Source organism: Hylobates moloch, unplaced genomic scaffold (genome assembly GCF_009828535.3).
Source record: "Hylobates moloch isolate HMO894 unplaced genomic scaffold, HMol_V3 SCAFFOLD_4, whole genome shotgun sequence".
Classification (NCBI taxonomy): Eukaryota; Metazoa; Chordata; class Mammalia; order Primates; family Hylobatidae; genus Hylobates; species Hylobates moloch.
Window position 1 is genome coordinate 40,842,771 of NW_026652279.1, and position 26,188 is coordinate 40,868,958.

General features: G+C 36.6%; 1 protein-coding gene and 1 long non-coding RNA gene across 6 annotated transcripts in view; one reads left to right on the forward strand and one right to left on the reverse strand.

The window, feature by feature from the left end:
- STXBP5L (syntaxin binding protein 5L) overlaps nt 1-19,104 on the reverse strand; it is a 562,981-nt gene extending 543,877 nt beyond the window's left edge. For 2 of the 5 annotated variants that reach the window (XM_032150070.2, XM_032150069.2), the window contains exons 1-2: nt 18,936-19,104; nt 17,524-17,720 (exon numbers count right to left, since the gene is read on the reverse strand). In XM_032150070.2, coding sequence (XP_032005961.1) covers nt 17,524-17,712 — 189 coding nt within the window. In that variant the 5' untranslated portion in view covers nt 17,713-17,720; nt 18,936-19,104. Of the gene's footprint in view, nt 1-17,523; nt 17,721-18,097; nt 18,842-18,935 lie in introns of those variants that run through there. The other 3 variants (XM_058437438.1, XM_058437437.1, XM_032150067.2) reach the window with 2 other exon arrangements.
- A 69-nt stretch (nt 19,105-19,173) lies between these two features.
- LOC131383236 (uncharacterized) overlaps nt 19,174-26,188 on the forward strand; it is a 57,424-nt gene continuing 50,409 nt past the window's right edge. Inside the window, exons 1-2 of the long non-coding RNA XR_009213111.1 lie at nt 19,174-19,315; nt 20,223-20,443. This is a non-coding gene — a long non-coding RNA (uncharacterized LOC131383236). The remainder of the gene's footprint in view (nt 19,316-20,222; nt 20,444-26,188) is intronic.

A 26,188-nucleotide genomic window follows, 5' to 3' on the forward strand; every position in this document is an offset into this window, starting at 1 on the left:
GCTGGGCATGAACCCCTAGCCAGCCTTCCCACACAACACAGAAAAGCAATTAAGAAATTTATCAGAGAAATTGGCTGGGTGTAGTGGTTCACACCTGTAATCCCAGTACTTTGGGAGGCCAAGGTGGGTGGATCATGAGGTCAGGAGATTGAGACCATCCTGGCTAACACAGTGAAACTCTGTCTCTACTAAAAATACAAAAAATTAGCCAGGCGTGGTGGCATGCGCCTGTGGTCCCAGCTACTTGGAAGGCTGAGGCAGGAGAAATCGCTTGAACCTGGGAGGCGGAGGTGGCAGGGAGCTAAGATCGCGCCACTGCACTCCAGTCTGGATAACAGAGGGAGACTCCATCTCAAAAAGAAAAGAAAAGAAAAGAAATTTATCAGAGAAATTTAACAAAAAGATTGAAATGATTCTTTAAAATCAAACAGAAATTGTGGAACTGAGAAATATATTTGCTGAACTGAAAAACTCACTAGAGGCCCTCAACAGCGGAATGTATGAAGCAGGGGAAGGATAATGTGAGCTCAAAGACAGGTCATTTGAAAATACACAGAGGAGAAAAATGGAATAGAATGAAGATTGCTTACAAAATATAGAAAGTTACCTCAAAAGACCAAATCTAAGAATTACTGATAGTCAAGATGGAGTTGAGCAAGGGCAGGGGGTAGACAGTGTATTCAAAGAAATAATAACAAAAAACTTTCTAAAACTAAAAAAGAGATAAATATCCAAGTACAGGAAGGTAGAATACCACACAGATTCAACTCAAATAAGACTACCCCAAGGCATAATCAAACTCTCAACAGTCAAAGACAAAGAGAGGATCCTAAAAGCAGCAAGAGAAAATATGCAAATAACTTAAAAAGGAGGACTAATCCATTCAGACTTCGCAATGGAAACTATATAGGCCAGCGGGGAGTGGTGAAAGAAAAAAAAAGAACTGCCATCCAAGAATACTATATCCAGCAAACATGTCCTTCAACTATGAAGGACAGACAAAGTTTTTCCCAGACAAACAAAAGCTCAGAGAATTCAATACCACCAGACCCATCTTACAAGAAATGCTAAAGGGAGTTCTTCCATCTAAAATTTCAAAAAAAAATTAACTTACAAAAACAAAACATGTGAAGGCATAAAACCCACTGGTAAAATTAAGCACACAGACAAACCCAGAATACTCTAATACTGGAGCTGTAGTGTGCAATCCACCTATAATTCTAATATGAAACCTAAAAGACAAATCTATCAAAGACAATAATACCTACAGCAATCTGTTAAGAGATAAGCAATTAAAAATATATAGAGAGACAACAAAATTCAAAATGAGGGAAGATGGAGTTAAACGATAGAGATTTTTTCCCACTCTTCTTCATTTGTCCTATTCTTTGTATGATCTAATATAAGTTGTCATCCCTTTGAAATAAACTTGTTATATCTATAAGATGTTCTCTGTAAGCCTCATGGCAATAACAATGCAAAATCCTATAGCTTCACTAAAAATAAAAAGCAACAAATTAAGACATATTACTAGAGAAAATCACTTAACCACAAAGGAAGACAGCAAGAAAGGAAGAAATGAAGAAAAGAGTTACAAAAGAACCAGGAAACACACAATAGTATGGCAGTAGTAAATCCTTACTTATCAATAATTATCTTGAATGTAAATGGACTCAATTATCCAAGTAAAAAGTCTATAGGGTGGCTGAATGGATAAAGATACAAGACCCAACTATATACTCCTTACAATAAATCCACATTCTGAAACTGAAGGGGTGGAAAAAGATATTCCATGCAACTGGAAACCAAAAAAGAGCAGGAGTAGCTATATGTAGATCAGATGAAATATACTAGAAATCAAAGACTATAAAAATAGACAAAGAAGGTCACTATATAATAATAAAGGAGTCAATTCAGCAACAGGATAGAATGATTATAAATAACAACGCACCCAACATCAGAGCTCCCAAGTATATGAAGCAAACATTAATAGATCTAGAGAGAGAGGTATACTGCAATACAATAATAGTAGGGTACTTCAACAACCCACTCTAGGCTGCTGCTTATCCCTTCCTCCAGAAGTGTGGACATTGTCATTAGGGCTTCATGGTTGCATTTTAGGAGGTGAAGCCCAGGCAATGGTGTGCATTCCTTGTATCATAATTTCAATTCTGTTCTGGAAATACAAAAGAATTCTAGAGCCATGCATATACCCTCTTATTTCTCCTTTTGTTAGTTATATATAGCCTATAAAACTATACAGGAATACAACAACTTAAAATAAAGACAAGGGCCAGGCGCGGTGGCTCACGACTGTAATCCCAGGATTTGGGAGGCCGAGGCGGGTGGATCACGAGGTCAGGAGATCCAGACCATCCTGGCTAACACGGTGAAACCCCGTCTCTACTAAAAATACAAAAAATTAGCCAGGCGTGGTCGCGGGCACCTGTAGTCCCAGCTACTCGGGAGGCTGAGGCAGGAGAACGGTGTGAACCCGGGAGGTGGAGCTTGCAGTGAGCCGAGATCGCGCCACTGCACTCCAGCCTGGGCGACAGAGCAAGACTCTGTCTCAAAAAATAAATAAATGAATAAATAAAAATAAATAAAATAAAATAAAGACGAAGTAGACTGTAAGGATGCAAACAAATGGATTACCAACAAAAGGACCAATGGAAATCTCTGACAAAAAGAAAGACTAAAGCCATTCTTCCAAAGGATCTCATTAGTTAGAAAAATGGACCTGACAATATGAAGCATCTTCTTTGTAATTGTCTGACATTTTTCGCTGAGACCAGAATTTAAGATAGATAGTTTAGATATTTACCTGATACTAATTACAAAATACATCTATATTTAAATATTACTGATCTCATTTCTTAGATTGTTTTTCACTAATGTAGCTTTCATTTCTATTATTGTAGTTTTAATAATATGAATAAATAGAAGTCTTATGCCTGTAGATTTAGTAACTGTTACTAAATCAATACTTTAAAACTTTGGTCCTCTAGCATTAATTCACATGAATTTGACTGTTTTTGCTCTAATTTCTTTGGGCTTTTCTAATTTAAGTGGAAAACAATTGTATTGTGAAATAATGCAGTGGGACTGTGTGGTGAAATGAAGGGTAGAGTTTTTGAAGATGATAATGATGTGAAACGTACTGGTATAATTACTGTCTAACACAATGAAATAAGCTTGTCCATGAGAATAGTAATAACTACTGATTTGAGAAAGATAGAAAAGATAGGGACATAGGAGAAACGTCTTTGAAAAATGAAACATCTTTTACATAAATGTCTAATGTAATTATAAAATTCTAATCCTTGTTGCATTCCTTCTATTTCTGCAAATGTGTTAAACATTCAGTTAACAAAAAAAAAATCTCTCTCAGTAACGGACAGATCAGCCAGCCAGAAAGTCAACAAACATCATTGTAAACTACACACTAGACCAAATAGGCCTAATTGGCATTTACAAAATATTTCACCCAACTGCTGCAGAATACACATTTTTTCATCAGCACATGGAACATTCTCCAAAACAGACCATACATTAGGCCATAAAACAACTTAGAACAAATTCAAGAAAGTAAAAATCATACGACATATCTTTTCTGACCACAATGGAATAAAACTAAAAATCAGTAACAAGGGGATCCTCAGAAACTACACAAACACAAGAAAATTAAACAACATGCTCATGAATGACCAATGGGTCAATGAAAAAAATTAAAAAGGAAATTTAAAATTTTCTTGAAACAAATGAAAATAGAAATATACTGAAATCTATGAGATACAGCAAAAGCAGTACTAGGAGAGAAGTTTATAGCATTAAACACCTAGATCAAAAAAGCAGAAAGACTTCAAATAAACAACCTAAGATACACCTCAAGGAACTAGAAGAGCAAGAACAATCCAACCCAAAATTCATAGAAAAAGAAATAATAAAGAGCAGAGAAGAAATAAAGTTGAGAATTTAAAAAAAACCCTACAGATCAACAAAATGAAAAGCTTGCTTTTGAAAATGTAAATAGACAAACCCTTAGCTGGACTAAGAAAAAAAGAATATCCAAATAAATACCATCAGAAACAAAAAAAATTAGAGACATAATAACTGAGACCACGGAAATGCATGGAATTTTTAGACACTATTATGAACAACTTTATGCAAACAAATTAGAAAATATAGAAGAAAGGAATAAATTCCTGGACACATACAACCTACCAAGATTAAACCAAGAAGAGATAGAAAACCTCAACAAACCAATAATGAGGAATAAGATTGAAGCAGTAATAAAAATTCTCCCATCAAAGAAAAGCCTGATGGTTTCATTGATGAATTCTACCTAACATTTTAAAGAAGAACAAAGAGCAATTCTACTCAAACTCTTCAAAAAAATTGAAGAGGGAATACTTCCAAACTTATCCTATGAGGCCAGCATTATCAAAACCAGACAAAGACACAGTAAAAAAAGAAAACTACAGGCCAGTATCCCTGATTAACACAGATGTGACAATCCTCAACAAATGCAAAACAATAAACATGATACATCAAACTAACACAACCAAGAACAAAAACCAAACAATCATTTTAATAGATGCAGAAAAAGCATTTGATAAAATTCAATATCCCTTTATGAGAAAAACCCTCAGCAAACTGGATAGAAAAAAAAATACCTCAAAATAATAAAGGCTATAAATGACAAACCCACAGGTAACATCATACTGAACAGGGAAAATTTGAAAGCCTTTCCTCTAAAGTCTGGAGCAAGACAAGGATGCCCACTTTCACCACTTTTAGTCAACCTAATACAGAAAGTCCTGACTATAGCAATTAGGCAAGAGAAAAAAATAAAGGGGTATCCAAATTGGAAGAAGGGAGTCAAATTAGCCTTGTTCACAGGTGACATGATCTTACACTTACAAAAACCTAAAAACTCCACCAAAAAACTGTTATAACTGATAAGCAAATTCAGTAAAGTTGCAGGATACAAAATCAACATGCAAAAAAATCAGGAGCATTTATATGCACCAACAGTGAACAATCTGAACAAAGAAATCAAAAAGCAATCTCATTTAGAATAGCTACAAAGAATATAAAATACCTATGAATACCTATGAATAAATTTAATTAAAGAAGTGAAAGATCTCTACAAGGTAAAACACTGACAAAAGAATTGACAAGGACACAAACAAGTGGAAAGAATTTCACACTCATGAACTGGAAAAATTAATATTGTTAAAATGACAATTCTACCCAAAGCAATTTACAGATTCAATGCAATCTCTATCAAAATACCAATGACATTCTTCACAGAAACACAAAAAAATCCTAAAATTTATATGAAACCACAAAAGATCCTGAATAGCCAAAGAAACCCTGAGCAAAAGAACAAAGCTAGAGGCATCACACTACATGACTTCAAAATGTACTACAGACCTAAAGTAAACAAATCAGCATGATATTGACATAAACAAAGATACATAGACCAATGGAAGAGAACAGAAAACCCAGATATAAATCCACACATTTACAGCCAACTAATTTTTGAAAAAGTTACCAAGAACATTCAGTGGAGAGAGTTTCTTCAACAAATCGTGCTGGGAAAACTGGGTATCTATATGCAAAATAATGAAACTAGGCCCTTTCTCTCACTATATACAAAAACCAAATCAAAATTGATTAAAAACTTAAATCTAAGAACTAAAATCATGAATCTACTAGAAGAAAATGCTGGAGAAATGTTCCAAGACATCAGTCTGGGCAATTATTTTTTTGTAAGACCTCAAAAGTACACACAACGAAAGCAAAAATAGAAAATGGAATTGCATCAAGCTAAAAATCTTCTGTATAGCAAAGAAAACCATCAACAAGGTAAAGAGACAACCCACAGAATGGGAGAAAATATTTGCAAACTATTCATCTGAGAAGGGATGAAGAACCAGAATATATAATGAGCTCAAACAACTCAATAGCAAAAATAAATAAATAATTTGAGTTTTAAATGGGAAAAGATCTGAGTAGACATTTCTCAAAGAAGACATACAAATGGCCAACAGGTATATGAAAAAATGCTCAACATCACTAATCATCAGAGAAATGCAAATCAAAACTACAATGAGATATCATCTCACTCCGGTTCAAATGGCTTTTATAAAAAGACAGGGAATAATGAATGCTGGCAACGATGTGGAGAGGGGGGAACTCACACATTGTTGGTGGGAATGTAAATGAGTAGAGCCACTAAGGAAAACTGTATGGAGGTTCCTCAAAATTAAAAATAGAACAACCAGCAATTCCACTACTGGGTATATGTTCAAAAGAAAGGAAATCAATATATCAAAGGGATATTGGCACTGTTATGTTTATTGTAGCACTACTCATAATAGCCAAAATATAAAATCAACCCAAGTGCCCATCAATGAATGAATGAAGAAAATATGGTATATATACGCAAGGGAAAATTATTCAGTCATAAAAAAGAATGAAATCTTGTCACTTGCAATAACATGAATGTAATGAGAAGTCATGTTAAATGAAATAAACCAAGCACAGAAAAACAAATATAACAGGTTCTCACTCATGTAGGAGCTAAAAAGTACATCTCATGAAGACAGAGAGTGTATTGTTTACCAGAGGCCTGGAAGGAGGGTGGGAAAATGAAGAGAAGTTGATTAATGGGTACAAATATATATTTTGAATCAAGAAATAATATCTAGTATTTAAAAGAGCAGTAGAGTGACTATAGTTTACAATGATCTATTGTACATTTCAAAATAGCTAGAAGAGAATAATTCTAATGTTTTTAGCATAAAGCAAAGACAAATATTTAAGGTGATGTATATCCCAATTACATTGATTTGATTTTACAAACTATATAAGTGTTTTAAATTACCATATGTACCCCAAAAAATATGTGCATTATGCATCAATTTAAAAGTATTAAATTAAGAAGCAAAAAAGTACCCCAAATCATTTTTCAAAAAAAAAAATTGTAAGAAATTTGAGTCTGTTAGCAGAGAACAAAGAAGCATGATTTAAAGATAATTATTTGATAATTATACTGAGCTGACCCAGATTAAACACTTTTCAATCCTTTCAAGAAGAAATTGGTGAATAAAAGAGAAACTGTGACTTAAAGAGTTATTTTGCATGTTAATACTCTCAATAAGTATTAGACTTGTTAGGGAAATGAAATTGTACCAAAAGAAATATATTTCAGACATTTTCCATGTTCTTTTATTTTAGAATAAAGCAGCTTTTAGCCAAGAAGATATAAATGGAAATTAACATAAGCTAAGGACAAAGAGAAAGATATCAAATACATTATAAAATAATTCAAAAATAGTAGAAATACAAGGAAAAAAGAAAGAAAGGGACAGGGAGCAAAAAACCTGAGCCACTGAAAAAAGAATAAGAGGGAGTTTATAAAAGTTATAAAACATGAATTAAAGTTCACATGATGCAAATTATTGTTAATCATATAAAAATATAAATGGTTCACAGAGTGTGTGCTTGCCTTGCAAAGTCATTCCTAAAAAAAGGTTGCCCAATTAAAAAGTCTAGTTTAGAATCATATATAAAATATGCTTTCAATAAATGTTTAAATAATAAGTAACTGAATTCACCAAATAGCTAGTGGGGAGCTATGGCAGAGCACAAGAATATTGAATATTACCTCAAACAGCAAAGGAGTTTCGGTTAAGATGAAACCAGAAAAAACAAAGAAAGATCCAACAATAAACTACCATAGGATGGCAGAGAATCAGAATAAGGTACCTTTTGAATTATGTAAGTATTCAATAAATGTAATGTACAGATTATTTATAAATGGAACTCAATAAATCAAAATGTGTTCCTCATCAGTATTTTAATCCTCTTCCTACCACTTTCCAACTCAGTTCTTCAAGTATATTTAGCCTATTAACCCAAGTGAAGAAATCTAAGTTACTATTAAAACAGATTTTGTCCAATTCAATTTCAGCTTTTTGCTATATAATTCTATTCTAAGTAACTGTAGAGTGAATCCTTATCAAATGTTCTATTCTTTCACTTAAAAGAAGAGCTATACAAAACTGAATCTCATGCTATCCCTCAAATAATTTATTTCATGGGTAAAAATCAGTAACGTTGAGTGCAACTTAAAGAATCCACCCCACTGTTATTCACTTTGACACATACTATGTCTTTTATGACACTTTTTTTCTTTTCTAACATTCTCAGCAAAGCCTATCCTATAGCAGCATCACAAAATAGTACAACAGCTCTCAAGATTACCTAAAAATATCCTTTTTCCCATTCCTTAAAGAATGTTACCATGTCTAGAAAACATTTAAAAGTTCTCTATTTGGCATCTTGTGGTACACTGAACAACCCACCCACTTCCTCACATATAGCTTGCTAGTTCATAAAGAAATCAGGACAAAGAGTTTTTTTTTCATTAATATACACAAAAGCACAAGATAGCTGATCTTATCAAAAAACCTGTGACTTTACACAAATTGAATTAAGACAACTTCAAGCCAAGTGAAAAATGCAACACGGACCTTGCTTGGATCCCAATCTAAACAAATCAACTACAAAAAGACAATATGGGACAACTAAGGGAATTTAAACATTAACTACATGTTAGATTATATAAAGAAATGTTAATTTTTTTCACTATGATAATGGTCTTTAGGATTATAGTGTAAGGACAGGGTGAGGGGAAGTGCTTATCTGCTCTGTAAGGGTTTTACAGGTGGAAGGGTACAATGTCTGAGATTTGCATTAAAATAATGAAATGTAAGAGTAGCAAATAAGATAATATAAATAAGCAAGATTTGCCAAGGATGATCATTGTTGAAGCTGGGGGTTCAATACTATTCTCTCTGTTCTTGTGTGTTTAAAATTTTCCATAAAATAACTCAAAAAACAAAAACAGGTGAGGTGATGAACATCTAGGTACAGAGAATAACAGCCCCCAAAGAACCTGTGAATATGTTAGGTTATATGGCAGAGAGGAATTAAGGTTGCAGATGGAATGAAGATTGCTAATCAACTAACCTTGTAATGGGGAGATTAACCTGGATTATCCTGGTGGGCCCAATGTAATCATAGGCGTCCTTAAATGTAAAAAAAGGGGAGGCAGGAAAGTCAGGGTGGTGACATGTTGGAAAGATCAACTGGCTTTGAAAATGGAAGGGGGCTGGTTTTGAAGACGGGAGTGGGCCATCAGCCAAGGAATTGTGATCAGCCTCTAAAAGCTGCAAGAGTCAAGAAAACAAAATCTCCTCTACAGCCTCCAGAAAGGAATGCAGTTCTGTAAACACATTAATTTTAGCCCAGTGACATCCATTTCATACTTCTGACCTCCAGAACAATAAGATGATAAATTTGTGTTGTTTTAAGCCAGTAAGTTTTTGGTAATTGAAGCAGCAATACAAAAGTCATATAATCTTCTAGTAGAATCACATGCTTTTATTTACCTGAAAGGACATAAAGCACAGATTTCACTGAGAATTCAAATGAAATATGTATTCTTATCAGGTAAGGAGAAAAATTCCAAATTAGACACCTACTGTTTTATTTTACTTACTTATTTATTTTAGAGATGGGGGTCTTTCTATGTTGCCCAGGCTGGAGTACTATTAGTGGCTATTCATGATCACAGTGCATTAGAGCCTCGAACTCCTATCCTGAAGGGTTCCTCCCCCTCATCCTCCTCAGTAACCAGGACTACAGGCATGTGCTACCATGGCCACCCCTTGCTATTTTAAAAGGCAAATCTTACCTCCATTCCCCACCCTACCATTCCCTTTCTGGTAGCCTCAGTTGCTTTTCTGTGGATTAATTGCATCACCACCCCTACAGTGTAGCAAAATGATATTAAAACCTACTGTCTCTGCTATTTTTTCACCACTTTTCTTTTCTATAAAGTCAACTCCTCACACATCTCCTCTACTTCAACTCTTGGTACTGATGCTACTAATTATATTCTCTATTATATTGTTGACCTTAATTCTATCCAACACCTTACTGAAAATATGTTTACCCTAATCAATTTCCTCTTGGCCTAATTCACTTGTCTCTAACAATTCTGTGTTATTTGTTTGTTGTTTTGAAGTTTGTTTTGTTTTTACTATCTTTGACCACTCCACAAAGCTGGGACATGCCTGAGTTTCTCTCTTACTATTCTTTCTAAGGAGTGCTTCAGATTACCTGCCTCTACTCTTGAATTTTCCTCATATTACTCTGTTCGGTTCTTCTCCGTCCCCTTTGCTAGTTTCACATTTTCCATCTACATAGATGTTTACCAACTATAAGCATTTCCCCCAGACTCAATCTAACTTCAAAATTTATTATACTACTGCTAATTTTCAAACTTTTACAGTTTACAGATTTATAGACAGGTTTTTAGTCAATTTATAGGAACAAATTAAACTGAACATTAACCAATCCAACTAGTTTTCTTCAGAGTGTAACTAATTTTATTGTGTTCATTTTGGTAAAGTAAAAATAAAAGAAAGATAAAAGAAGTATAATAATTTTCTCTCAATTCCAATCATTACTTTCTAAATCCAGGTATTAAATCTGCATCTAAAACCACCAAAATGATCAGTTTTATTTGTAATAAAATTTACATGTCCAAATAAGATGTTGATTTTATGCTATTGTCAATTCAAAGAGATATTTACTGAATTATAAAACACTTGCCAGGCGTGGTGGCTCACGCCTGTAATCCCAGCACTTTGGGAGGCTGGGGTGGGTGGATCACCTGAGGTCAGGAGTTTGAGACCAGCCTGGCCAACATGGTGAAACCCCATTTCTACTAAAAATACAAAAATTAGCCAGGCATGGTGGTGGGCACCTGTAATCCCAGCTACTTGGGGGGCTGAGGCAGGAGACTCGCTTGAACCCAGGAGATGGAGGTTGCAGTGAGCCAAGACTGCACCGTTGCACTCCAGCTTGGGCAACAAGAGCGAAACTCCATCTAAAAATAAAATAAGATAAAAATAAATATAAAACACTTAACTGAAACTAAAACAAATACTGTATTTTCAATTTCAAATTAATTATATTGATTATATAGCATCATTACATACCATTATATTCAAAATAATTTTATACACCATCAATATTAACTGGTAATTTTGGGCTTCCAATAAAACTCAAATCATATTCTTCTTTCTAATATGTTAGATAAGTCCAGAATATATCATAGGTGATTTTGCTGATAAATCAATCCCAGAAAGCATTATTTCATTCTTATTGTAGTCAGTTGGCTGAGAAGTTTATATCTTAATTATTTTTAAAGGTGTATAATAAATAAAATATATTTTCGACAATAAACATGTCAAAATACCTTCTTGCTGCGTTCCTTCAGCGACTATGAATGCTTCATTTAATCAAGCCTCTCCCTAGGTATCATGGTGAACCTACCATATACTTTTTGGAGGGCTTATATTCTATTCTTTATAACTACCTTCTCTAAATCCTTTAAATGTTATTTCTATTTTTGGCTGTATAAAAACTTAATCAATGATTTTTTACTAGTCCTTATAAAGACATTTTAGTATTACCTAGGAAATTAGGAACAATTATTCAGAATACTTAATCTATATTTTTAAATAAAAATGCTAGTATATTATGCACATTAAAAGATTAGCCTTTCAATACTAAAAAGAAATTAAGAAAAGTTATCCTCCTTTTAAGACTAAAAAAGAAAATAACTGTCACTATAAACAAAAGCATTTTTATAAAGATCATCATTTTGATACTTAAGTAGGAACAAAAAGTTCCATTTTTCTCTTATGAGAAAAACAAACTCAATTTGAAAGTTTAAAGCAGGGCTTCTACTTGAGACCTTTAATGGATATAGTCAAAGTTGTTGCTATTAAACCAATATGTAAATGGCTTTACAGAACTATAATACAGGAAATCAGTACAATCATCCTATTATTAAAAGTAAATATAAAACTTAATCCTAAGATTTTTCACAGGCACATCGTCAAGTGAGGGCAGAGAAATATCTACAGAAATGCACTAAATTTTAACAAATACAAATTTGGTTTACTCACTGATAATAATCCTACAGATAAACATACTTGGAAATTATGTTAAGATTTTAAATTAGCTCTGTATGAGAAATACATAAAGTATGACAGCACTATTCGTTTTTAAGAACATTTAAGAACCACCATACTATACAAGACCAACAACCCAATTTGCTGACAAATACTAGCACCAAAGGACTTTTTGTGAGAAAACGTGATTGCCCTCTAGGTAACTTTAAAATTTTACAAACGTACTTTCTACACATCTATAATCCTTTGCTCAAGCCTGCCCCTACACTCTTATGCTCTCAGAATAAGCAAAGCAGACAGCCTGGAGTACTGAATCATCTGGTTTTGGTTTCTGCTTCTTAAAAGAAAAAAAAATCTTTAATTCTTTCTGGTTATTACGCTTGTTAGCATCTCAGTCTTAATGGTAGATTAATTCTTCCTTGCCTCCATTACCATTCTTAAAGATGCCTCTACTGTACTTTTTGGTGACAGGAGAATGTAACAAATCTACACATCTCAGGGAATCTTCTGTTATTCTTTTTACGGATGAAAACTTTATAACTGTGGAACTGTGATCATGATCTTGTCCCAATCTCAGTTGCAAAACTGCTTAAGTAAAATGGAGTGAAATTAGGAGAATGTGGAGACAATGAAAATCTTGAGGAAGAGATAGTATTCAAGGATATCTGAGCAGTTAATCTCCTTTCATCTTGCTAGGGTCCTGGAAAGCCCAACTCTCTACAGTTCATGACTGTATTTCTGATCTATACCTATTTACCTGGTATGATCTGATATTATGTCAGATATGAGGATCATTATTATAAATCCATTTCCCTGCAGAAGTTATACTAGTTAACTACATGTTGTTTCTGACATTGTGACCATTTATAAAAACAGTTTATAAACGATTATGAATAGTGAGTTGGCTAATTTAAGAGTTTATTCAGAAATTTAGGGATTATGTCATCTGGTTCTGGTAATATATTTATTTTACTCTTTTTTTGGTAATATACTTATTTTTATCTTTTGTTAATTAGGTCTAGAACACCCCATGTGTTTGTCACTGTCAATCTAGAATTTCTGAGTTGTTCCCCCAAAAAGATCATTTAAAAATAAGAATGTTCCTAATATCTTCTTCAATACAAACTGAAATAAATTTAATTGAATCCTCCTACAATATTCTTTTCTACATCTGTTTGAAAAGCATATACCATGTTCCTAAAGTGGTATCAACTCTTTCACTAGATGCTCTCCACCTCTTTATATAAAAGTTATTTCATAAAAGCAACCCCAAGAAGCTGTTCAAAATAATATCTAGTTTGCTTTTAACACACCACTCTGTATAGCTTCCCTTCTTTAATTTATTCATTTATTTGCTCAACAAATATTTGACTGCCTTCAGTGGGCCAGGCACCATTCTATACATAGATGATGCAGATGTGAGCAAAATAAAGCCTTGTTTTATACATATCACTGTATATATAATCTAGAAGTACTTGACACTTGGTTTGCTTCAAAAGCATGTAAGTTCTTACTCTGCTTTAAATAAACCAAAACTGAAAGTTGTAGATATGAATTTGGAAAGGTTTATGGAAGAGAAGTCCACACAGAACTCCAATCACAGAACCAATATTCAACAGAAAGATGTAGTCATTTATCAAATGATTTGTAAATTGTATATTTAAATGTTTTCAATTAAAATAAAACATTTAAGGCATATATAAGTAGTAATTGCTCTCTGCTTTAATATCTTTTTCAATTAACCGACCAATCATGTATATGCATCTTTACTCATTTAAAAAGTGTATCAAGTGCCCACTATAATGGTTCTCACTAATGGCTGTGCATAGAAATCTCCTGTGGGGCCATTCAAAAAAATGCAAGTACTTAGGACTCATCCCTAGAGATTTTGATTCTCTAAGAATGGGGAGGTGCTGGAAATCTCTATTTTAGATACCAGAGTTGAAAATTACTGGCCAGCTAGATAGTGTATACCCTAGCAATAAGAAGGAAACAAGAAAAAAAACATTTATTTGCTTCTCAAAGAGTTCATAGTATAATGGCAGTGATAGATATTTAAGAAACTTTTTTAATCACAAGAAGATGCCAAATTCACACTACAGGTATATGCCTGATGCTACAGAAAAACATATAAGAGGTTTTTTAAAAAGAAAAAGAACCTGGTAGGTAGTTGAGGTGGCAGTGGTCAGAACTAGTCTCATAGAGGTGATGTTTGAATTATGAGGTAAAAGATGGCTGGGAATTATCTAATCATATGAAAGTAGAAAAGGTATTCTAGCCAGAAACGAGAGAATGAGAGAAGGCATTGAGATATGAGAAAACATGGTGTCTTTTAAGGAATGCAGTATACTTAGCGAATCAAGCAAATAAAAATGGAAAGGTGAACAGGAATCCCTTCTGAAGGAAACTCTATACCCATCAAGGTAAGCGATTTGAAATTTATTTTATAGAGCAATAGTTTCAAATTGTATTTTACAGAATTCAAGTTCAGGAAAGGCAGTTCATGTATCTCACAAATACCTGAACAATGCAGGCATTCAAATGTATACACATTCTGAACTTAGATTGCAGTAACCCAATGCATTAACTTTTTTTTTTTTTTTTGGCTGACCTTAAACCGAAGTTTCTTCTGCCATTTCTATGGCTTTGAACTTCTTATAGATATTTTGTTTATTATGAAGGGTACAGCTTTATACTTTCACTTTTTTAAGGCTAGTGAGCATCCTACTACCTTCCTATGGGTGATATTACACAACAAAAAAACAAATATAAAAAACAATTTTTTATCAATTGGCTGTATAATTTATTCTTATAATTTCTAAAACAAATGTGTGCCCATGAGGTGCCACATTTATTTGTTTGAATAGATGTTATTTACTGTGGTTTCAAATAAGACTTTCATTTTAAGAGCATCATTGCGGTAAGAAACCAATATAGAATTTTTAGCAAGAAAATGACATAATTGTGTATTTCAGAAACAGCCATTATTGTAACAAAATGAAGTGTAATACAGTAAAACTAGAAGTAAAGAGATGAGTTAGGAAGTGATTTCAAAAGACCAAGCAAGAAAATATGATGGAATGAACAAGTACTGGGGATGTAGAAAAGGTTATAAATTTCAGAAATGCTAAGGAAATAGAATAGATGGGATGTGATGACTAACCAGATAGTAGAGAGGAGGCTTTCAAACAGCCAAGTCTAGATTTATACTTTAGTCTTGCCTATGTTGAAAAGGTAGAAGCACCCAGAATATGACAACTCCTTAGAACTGAGAACAGAATGTTTTTTGCACATTTAATCAGTGAGCCTATGAATCTAAATAAAGTCCCCATTTCAGTAACAGTTCTAATTTTGGGATTTTCTTAGTCCATTTTTATATATTTTGTTATAGACCAGGTAACTATAATACATCCATACGACTACTTTTTAAAATTAACTATATTCCTATCCAAAGATGCTACAGTATTTAGTAAGACTTTTAGTAAGACTTCAATACTGTTAGTGGACAACTTATATAGCTATCTATCTTATAATTTATTTGAAAATCATAAGCTAATATTATTATAACCCACTAGTTATATTCATTCTACTGTGAACACGTGATTTTAGAAACTTTAACAATAATATTAATATATATTTTATCATCCTTTCCATTTATGCATTACCTTCACCTTGTTCTGTCTGATCCTCCCAATAACCGTCTGTTAAGCAGAGCAGATACACTTATTCCCACACTGCAGATGCAGAAATCAAGGCTCAAGGGAGATAAATGGCTTACCCCAGATTATATGGCTGTCAACTAGCAGAACTTTAAATAAAACACAAATTTTCTGATTCCTAGGCCAATGCTCTTCCTACCATGCCATATGTTTTTAAAGTAGTATGTATTTAACTTCTGCCACTTCCTATCTCTTGCCTGAATAAATGGGAAGATAACTATGTATTCCATTATCTCTTGCATTCACCCATTTCCCTGAAGTTTTTTATTTAAAACCTTCTCTACAAGCTTTATAACCTCAACAGCCCAATGCCATTCTGTTTCAGAAGTCTATCTTTCCTATACCAATTTTACCTCTGGTAAAATTCTCCTATATCACTGTCATATACATGAATTGAGAGAATTTGGAAAAAATTTTCAGAATCTGATCGTGAAAACTGCAAACACATCCAAGATTAGAGAATCAGGGCATAATTCATCTTCCTAGCAGTTCAAATTTGAACTCCAGGACTCTTTTACGTTTGTCTCATAACCACTATTAAGACATTCCCTCATCTAACAGAATATCTGTTATTTCCTATCGAGGAAAAAAATTATTACTGTACACAAATTTCACAAAGTAGCTTAGAATTGAATCTGTTTATCTAACTTAACTCTAAATAAACTTGCTTTTATGTAAACTAATAACTATACATTTAATGTTTTTATAATGACCCTGCTAGGAATATAGGCTGAGGCAGTGATTGAAATATATCTCATTATACATATATCACTTGTTTACTACAAAAATAATTTTAATAATTTCAAAAAACTTTTCTTTTGTGAAAGTATTTTTAAAAATTGTTAATTTCTGTAATTTTGCAATTTTTCTATTTCTTCTTATGTAGCCAAACACATTTACAAAACTATATTCATTTATATGACATAAATAACTTAGTAGCTTTTGTTGCATATAATAGGCACATTCCAAGACAACTCAAAAAAGGGGCAAAAAATTACAATTCACTTTATGGCATAAAATATAACAAATATAGCAATAACAATATCTCTATGCATTAACCTAATGCTTGTTTTATAAAGTCTCATCTTCTCTACCTATCAGAAACTCTTTCTTTTGCATATTCATTAGAAGTTCAATATCAAAGTATAATTACATAAAATGTTTTCTCACTAAACCAGAACACCAGCTATTTTTGAGTTCCTACAACTACAACAAGTTCTTATAAGCCTGTGCATTTGTCTGTTTGTGTATTTATGAAGAGTTTAAGAATGTGGAGGTGTTTTTATTCGGAATTTTAAAGCAATGTCATTGGCCCCCTTAAAAGTGGACATATTTTCCTATTATCTACTTAATCCTAGCAACATGCTAGTAGCTTTATTCATTTCATACTGAACAGTGAAATAACAATTATTTTCTCTGATAACACAAAAAACCAAACGACTATTTGCTTCTTCAGTTAATACACAAATATTAAAAATTTTGTCCACTATTGGATCTTAACATTATCTCGCAAATTCTACCTTTTGTGTGTGCTCATTTCCCCCTTAAACTATCATTGCTTTTTAAGTTGACGCCTAAAATATCTATTAAGTCAAACTGATCTACCCACAGAGCTTTCTGCAGCAGACCCTGATGCTGACACCTCAACAGTTTCCTGTTCCTGGTGTGTGTTTTCCCCCTTGTTTCCTCACAACGGTATAATAAAGAAATAATAGGCTTTAAGCCAATTCAAAACTTACCTTGCAAATCTGGAAATACTCCGAAGTCAAAGTTTCCTGAATTTCCTCTTTGAGAACCCCTGCAGTCCCCGCTGGATGTACGGAACCACTTCCAGCCCCACCACCACTGTTACTGCCACTGCTGCTACCACTGCCAGGGGAGGAGGCAGTTAAGCCATCCAAAACTTTTCGGAAATTAAACTTCTTCATTTTAAACACTGTTGAGAAATTCAAAGGAACAAAAGGGAAAGGGGTGACTTAACACATGCAATTAGACCTTGGTAAAAGCCTTTCTCTTTTTATTAGTCAAGTCAGTCCCCATTTTATGAGCATTGGTTATAACCGACTGGAAAAAAAGAGTCAGGCTTCGTTTTGCCAAATTTTAATTCTAAAAAACATATCCTTTTAAAAAAGACAAATATAACACAACTCCAAAGGCAACAGTATTCCCTCCTCATACATCAGATTTTCAAGGACTGTATCCCCAGCTGTAACTACGCTTTATCAGCACTGGGGTAAAAATAAAAGGCAGTGTCATCATCGTCATTAGCATTATATCATCATTATTATACAATCAAACCAGAGTTCAACAGACCAAGACTCCGTCTCTCTCTTAAGGACGGACTTTCCTTCTTCGAAACGTTCAGCTCAGAATATTTTATTCTCAGAAAAACGATGTTGGGGGAGCCGGTATTTCTCCGCCACCACCTCCAGGGCTCTTCCCCCATCAGCTTCAACGCTTCCTTTTTTGTCACTATGAAAGGCAGCGGGGGGGTGGGGGAGGTACTTTTTCTAGTCCCCATCCCCCAGCAGCCCGGACCCCAAAACATCTGCGAGTGACCCACAGCAACAGCTGCCGGGGGGAGGAGGAGGAGAACGGCGACACCGTCTGCTTCCACTTGTCCCTCTGCCTCCCCCTCACCTCCCCCTCCGCGTCCTCTTTCCCCCCTCTCCCCATCTCCTGCTCCCCTCCCTCCACCTCTGCCCGCAGCCGCAGCCGCCGCCGCGCTCTCCCGCCTGTTCGCCCGCCAGCCGTCCGCTCCCCTCGCTGCACGGCGGCCGCTCTCGGGGGACGTGAAGCGGTGGCGGCGACGGCTGCGGCCCGAGTCCCGCCTCAGCCTGCTGGGCGCGCAGAGCCGCCGCTCCCGGTGTCCCTCGCCCAGGCCGAGCGCTGAGGCGCGGGGCTCTTGCCCGCGGGCGCGCGAACACACAAACACCTCACACCGAGGCATTCGCGCGCCCAGCCAGAACACATACAAACACCCTCACAGGGGCATTCGCGCGCTGGTGCGCTCGCTGTCTCTCTGTCTCTCTCTCTCAAACACACAAACACACTCACACAGACACACACAGGTGCGAGGGAGCCACAGCTGGACGGCGGCAGCGGCGGCGGCGTCCCAGAGGGATGACTATCTGACCCAGGACTTAGGCACCTTCCTCAGACGCCACTCGCCGCCTGCCAGCCCGGGAAGCTGAGGGGGCCGAGGGAGGCGGGCTCGCAGGCGTGGGTCCGGCCCGGGCTCCGGCCGCTTCTCTGGTCCCTCTGGTCGCGGCTCCTGGCGCTCTGCGAGGTCCCAACCGAGCAGTCAGGCTCCAGCGCAGGCTCCGCCCTCCCGCCGTGGGAGGCAGGCCCCGCCCCCGGGCCGGCCCCTAGCTTGCCCCGCCCTGCTTCCTCCCCGGCAAAGCTGAGAGGTGAAGGGGGCGGAGTGCCCGGGGACGACAAAGGGCGGGAGTAGCTTCGGCGCCAATCCTAGATTCGATAGAGTAAGTTCCGTGGTCTCCAGGGCGGAAGAAATCTGTGGATAGGCCGAAGGTAAAGCCAATGACAGTGGGAGGGGAGAATTTAGAGAGGTAGGTGAGGTATTTGATTGACAGCGGTATTGGCCAGTATGCTGGGGGTCGTGCTCTGGGGGATGTAATTGGCGCTACCTGTTGAAGAACTCAAGTGTGAATCAATAGAATGCCTGCAAGCGTGCGAATTTGGACGCCTGGAGTCTGAGGATAAGGGGAGCGTTGCTTACCTTAGGTATGGCTCTGGGCAGTATAGTGAACTGAGCAACTGTTTTGCACCTTTTCGCTTCTGCGAGCCTCTTCCCGGTCTTCAGGAGCATCTATCTGGCTCCCGTCACTCTCCTGCTACCTGCACTCAACTTGTATCTGTGATTAACCCCTGCTGTTACCAATAATGGCTTAATGGTTCGTATCTGCCAGAGAGAACTGTATTTCAATAGTTTCAGAATATATAGCCTTCTAGAGCCTAAGGAATTGATTGCTCACTTTGCTCTCTAGTAAGTAGAGTTACTCCTTCCCCATCATCCTCACATATACAAAGATAATTTATTTAATTTCTTTAAAGAATATTTCTCACTCTGTAAAGCGTATCAAGAATATATTTTAAGCTATTTCTGCGAGTCACAATAATCATTTTGAAAGATGCATTATTCAGTGCAGAAAAAAAAAAAACTGTATCAGGATAGATTTGGTTCTGAGCCCTCACCTGCTATTGACTTGGGGAAAATTTGGACCCCGATGTCTTTGCAAAATGAATGGCAGTTCAGCAGGTCACAGCTAACTGAGACTTCAATTTGGGCATCACAACAGAACTCATTAGTGATCATTTCAAATATTGTCTTACATCTTACAATCTTTGACCTCTTTTTTTCTTTTCTTCTTTTTCTTCTTTTTCACCTCTCGTCTTCTCTCTCTCTCTTTTCTCTCAGTCAAGGGAGAGAGTGGGAAGGAAGAAGCAGGAGACTTGAAGGATAATGACTTGTCCAAGGACATAGCAAGGAAATGGTAAAGATGAAATAGAGCTCAGTTTTTCAGATCCTCAGCTCAACGTTGAATCTTTCTGTCCTGAATGACTATTTCACTCCTTTTGGGACTCCCTACACTGCTGGTAGTCTCTCATTGCCACAGCTAGGCAGTAACCTTCTTGAAGGTAAGCATGGAATTGTATAGTTCTCCTAGATTATTTAGCACCAGGCACAATATTTCACTTAAAATAGGCACTTTAAGGGTTTTGAAGGGTTGGTTTATTAATATTTTTTATTAAAGATATATGAGTTGGTACCCAATTACATAATGTTTGAAAGGGGTAAAAATAATGGTGAAAACAAGTGCTATGTCTGACACAAACTAGATCTTGGTAGGGTTCCAAATTCTGTATTGGGTCCCTAACAATAGGTATGTTTTTACTCTTTTCCACCTTTTTTCTTCTCCTCTTCCTGGCCCATTGCTCACCTCAAAGTATGGATGCCAGTTAAGGATAAAGAGTTTGCTTTCCTTTTTTTATGTCTGGCTTTTCTTTTTAAAAACAGAGGCAAGGAGGGTTATAATAAAGTGGCTGAGTTTTCATTTTTCTAATAAATGAAAGCAAGCCTATAGCAAGTAGTGGTTTGATATTTTGATGGGAGTGAAGAAGGAGAATAGCCCCAATTCAGCAAAGTGAGATGTAATGTTTGCAAACAAAACCTCTTAAACTGATCATCACTAGCACCATATCATCACAAACTAAATGATGGTCTTTATTCTAAAAATTGGGGGAGAGCTGGGGAAAAAAGTACAGAAAAGATTGACAGAGATCCTTCTTGAGGACCCTGGAGAGAATTCAATGGACTGCCTGGGTTAGATGGGACAACAAATAGGTATAGGAAGTGGGAGAAAAGCCAAGTCAAAATGTATTCATGTTTCCAAATAAATATTGGAAGCCTAAAAAAAATGATCATCAGGATGCTTAGATTGTGGACTATTTGGGACTATTTCAAATATCTGTGTTCCTCCACAGTGAATAGCATAATGCCTTCTACATAGTAAGTGCCCAGTGAATATTAATTTGAATGAATGGCAGCAAGTAAAAATCATAACATAATTGCAGTCTCAGAGAGCCTGTGGACACAGAATATTGTGATGCCAATTCACAAACTGTGAACAAAGGATAGAATTAAGCAAGAGGCAGAGTACATTGTGTGTAGGAGGAGACAGCAGAAACAATAGCCTAAAAATCTTACTAGGTGAGAGAAGCATAATGAAATATCTATGGAAGCAAATTTCATCCTGGATTAATTAAAAAGCAATAAGATGTTATTTTATAAACCATCTGTTAACAGCAATGAGACCAGACCACAGCATATATTTTATAAACAATGTGAGAAACTTTAGAGTTGGATCGGGTAATAATAATGATGACCCCTTATCATTCACTGCGAACTGGAAGAATACTTTGTGGAGAGGAATGGCTGAGGTACGGCTTCTGAATAAGGCTTGATTTCTTCCTAAAATGACAAGTATGAAGAACTACAAAAAGAAAAATACTTTCAGCTTGATCCATGGAGAAAATCATCAAAGCAATTAAATAAATCTAGTACATCAGAAGGATTTTTAGGATGTGTGTTGAAAATATGTTACAACTCACTCTAAGTGTTTGTGATTTTGGACTCAAGCCAACAATGAAGCTAAGAGAGGCTGCCTTTCCACACCCGCAAAATAATTAAATAATTGTAGAAAGTATGTACATGTGTGGCGCTTCACACAGAGAAGAAAATTTAACTGACTAGGGTTAGAGAAAGCTAAGCGAAATTGACAAAACCGTATGTGAATAATCCATTGCATATAGAGATAATAATAATTCTACCAGTTATTTAGCACTACGTTAAACATTGTACTATGAACTTTACATACAACTCTTTTAACTTGATCCTCATTATAACTCTATAAGATAGGTATTGTCCCCATTTTATGAATGAGGAAATTTGGGGCTCAGATATATTTAAGAAATTCACCCAAGGTCACTTAGATGGATAATCCAGTCTTCGAATTCAAAGCTCTCTAACTTCTGAGATCGTGCTCTTAATCGGTGCCTTATTATTTAATACTATTTAGAAGATTAAATAGAAACTAGAATAGAAAAAAGGTGGCGGGTCAATTCTCCACCTAAAATAGTGAATATATGTGTATTAGTCTTCCAGGACTGCCATAACAAAATACCGTAGACTGGGTAGCTTAAAAAACAGGAACTTAGCACAGTCTGGGAGGCTAGAAATCCAAGATCAAGGCATCGGCAGATTTAGTGTCTTCTGAGGCTTCTCTCAACGGCTTGCAGATAGTCACCTTCTCTCTGTGGCCTTACATGGTCTTTTTTCTGTGGGCTCACATCCCTCGTGTGATTTCTCCATGTGCGTAAATTTCCACTTCTTATAAGGCTACCAGTCAGATTGTGTTAGAGTTCACCTTCATGGCCTCATTGTAGCTTAATCACCTCTTTAAATATCCTATCTCCAAAAATGCTTCCATTCTGAGGTACTGAAGGTTAGGGCTTTGACATATGAATTTTGGGAGGACACAATTTAGCCCATGACAATATGATCATCAAATTCAACATTCTTTGAGGAGAGCATCTACTATGAGCTGGAATTGTATTTAAAAATTTACATTTATTGGCCAGGTGCGGTGGCTCACGCCTGTGATCCCAGCACTTTGGGAGGCCAGGGTGGGTGTATCACGAGGTCAGAAATTCGAGACCAGTCTGGCCAACATGGTGGCCTGTCTCTGCTAAAATACAAAATTTAGCAGGGCACAGTGGCGGGCGCCTGTAATCCGAGCTATTCGGGAGGCTGAGACAGGTGAATTGCTTGAACCCAGGAGGCAGAGTTTGCAGTGAGCCGAGATCACGCCACTGCACTCTAACCTGGGTGACAGAGTGAGACTCCATCTTAAAAAAAAAAAAAATTACATTTATTTTCTCATTTAATCCTCACAACAATAATGTGTGGTAGCTATAGATTAACTCCTTTTTACAGGTAAAAAACTGAAGCAATGCAAGGTTAAGTAATAAGCCCAATATCATACATCTGGTAGGTTTTGAAACAAGAATTTGGACTAATATCAATCTTACTCCAAAGTTCTTTCCTCACACTAGTAGTTTTCTGTTGAGGACCCAGAGAAACCCTTTATAAAGGTGTTTTATATTAGAAAAGTTAATTATGACAAATTCAAGTATTACGTTAAAACAAAACAGAAAAAAATGGAAAATATCTGATCAGGAATTTGGATACTAGAACTAAAAAGATATTTGAGAGTTCATGGGCACTGAGTACTAGAAATGGAAGACTTTGGGAACGGTAAGCTAATGGGAGGTTCTTATCTCACAAGAAATCTCAGTATAATTTGAAATACATTAACAGAGTCACAGGGGAGTACCCCATCAAAATTGAAGAAAATCAGTTATCAATAACTAATTAGATGTAGTAAGGCAGTATTAATTTGCTGAGAAAGGCTGTAGTCTGAATGAATATCAGAACAGCTGGAAGGAGAATTTGGGTGGAGGGAGAATGATGACATAATACTTACCATAAGGTGGGGCTGGCAATTGTTTACATTAGCAAGTGCGAACATTTCCATTGTGCGTGATGTGAGCTTCTAGGTCCTGGCATGAGCAACCTAATTTGTCACCCACTTCTGACTCTTCAATCAAGTTATAGCAGTGTCCTTATTATTTGCCAGTTTAAAAGTTAGAATTTCAGTAAGAGAACATAGCTAAGTAAACAGGTTCCACCTATATCCTTTCTGGCAAATTTTTCCAGAGCATTAGGAATTACCTTTCCTTCCTAAGTTTTCATCTAACTCTTTTTTGACCCTATTATACATCCTTCAAGAGGAGTACTGGTTAATAATTGTCAGCTTTCTATTATATGGCAATAAATAACAATCAGCATTAAAACCCTTATTCCTAGTACAAATCCACAAAGGAAAAACCACAGGGTTAATTAGATAATGTCATAGCTGTCATGGGTTTCAGATAAACAAGCAGGGGTCATTAGGATCGAACCAAGACACAAAATATGGCTCAGCACACAATCAGTAACAGAATAGCAAATAATTTTGCCCTGCTAGGGGCAAAACTCAAATATTTGCTGTTAAACATGTACTTAAAATCAGCTCTTCATGCATATTCTAAAATAATTTTCACACATTCATCCATCACATTGTGATGTGGTAAGAAAAAAGATTTAGTGTTGGGACAGGCCTAAGTTTACTAACTGTGGCACTAACAAGCACTTTTAGCCTCTAAGCCTCAATTTACCCTTTTATATGGGAATAAATATAGAGTAGTATAAGAAACAAGTGAAATTATGTATATAAAAGTGACTTGTAGAATGCAAACCACTAATAAATAATATTGTCATCATTCTCATTATTTGGTACTTTAGTAAAATATTTATAGGAATTGGCTTTAGATTTGAATTTATGTTCCCATTACTATTAATATGAAATTCCTTTACATCTGTGGATTGACTACAGCTGAAATTGAGAAAGAGAGGATTTGGACTAGGTGACTTTTAAGGTTCTTTCCAATCAAAAATTCTGTCTTCGTATGATTTCATTAGTCAAGATTCACTACAATCTCTTCCTAAAAACTACACAGATGTATTGAAAAGGTAATTAAGGGGAGTAGAGCCAAGATGGCCGAATAGGAACAGCTCCAGTCTATAGCCCCCACCGTGAGCAACGCAGAAAACAGGTGATTTCTGCATTTCCAACTGAGGTGCCAGGTTCATCTCACTGGGGAGTGCCAGACAGTGGGTGCAGTGCACTGTGCGTGAGCTGAAGCAGGGCAAGACATCGCCTCACCTGGGAAGCGCAAGGAGTCAGGGAATTCCCTTTCCTAGTCAAAGAAAGGGGTGACAGACGGCACCTGGAAATTCGGGTCACTCCCACCCTAATACTGTGCTTTTCCAACGGGCTTATCAAATGGCACACCAGGAGATTATATCCCGCACCTGGCTCGGAGGGTCCTATGCCCACAGAGCCTCGCTCATTTCTAGCTAGCACAGCAGTCTGAGATCAAACTGCAAGGTGGCAGCGAGGCTCAGGGAGGGGCGCCCACCATTGCTTAGGTTTGAGTAGGTAAACAAAGCGGCAGGGAAGCTTGAACTGGGTGGAGCCCTCCACAGTTCAAGGAGGCCTGCCTGCCTCTGTAGGCTCCACCTCTGGGGGCAGGGCACAGACAAACAAAGACAGCAATAACTCCTGCAGAGTTAAATGTCCCTGTGTGACAGCTTTCAAGAGAGTAGTGGTTCTCCCAGCACACAGCTTGAGATCTGAGAACAGGCAGACTGCCTCCTCAAGTGGGTCCCTGACCCCCGAGTAGCCTCACTGGGAGGTATCCCCTAGTAGGGGCGGACTGACACCTCACAAGGCTGGGTACTCCTCTGAGACAAAACTTCCAGAGGAACTATCAGGCAGCAGCATTTGTGGTTCACCAATATTCACTGTTCTGCAGCCACTGCTGCTGATACCCGGGCAAACAGGGTCTGGAGTGGACCTCCAGTAAACTCCAACAGACCTACAGCTGAGGGTCCTGATTGTTAGAAGGAAAACTAACAAAGAGAAAGGACATCCACACCAAAAACCCATCAGTATGTCACCATCATCAAAGACCAAAGGTAGATAAAACCACAAAGATTGAGGAAAAAAAGAGCAGAAAAGCCAGAAACTCTAAAAATCAGAGCACCTCTCCTCCTCCAAAGGAGTGCAGCCCCTTATCAGCAATGGAACAAAGCTGGATGGAGAATGACTTTGACGAGTTGAGAGAGGAAGGCTTCAGAAGATCAAACTACTCCGAGCTAAAGGAAGAAGTTTGAACCAATGGCAAAGAAGTTAAAAATGTTGAAAAAAAATTAGAAAA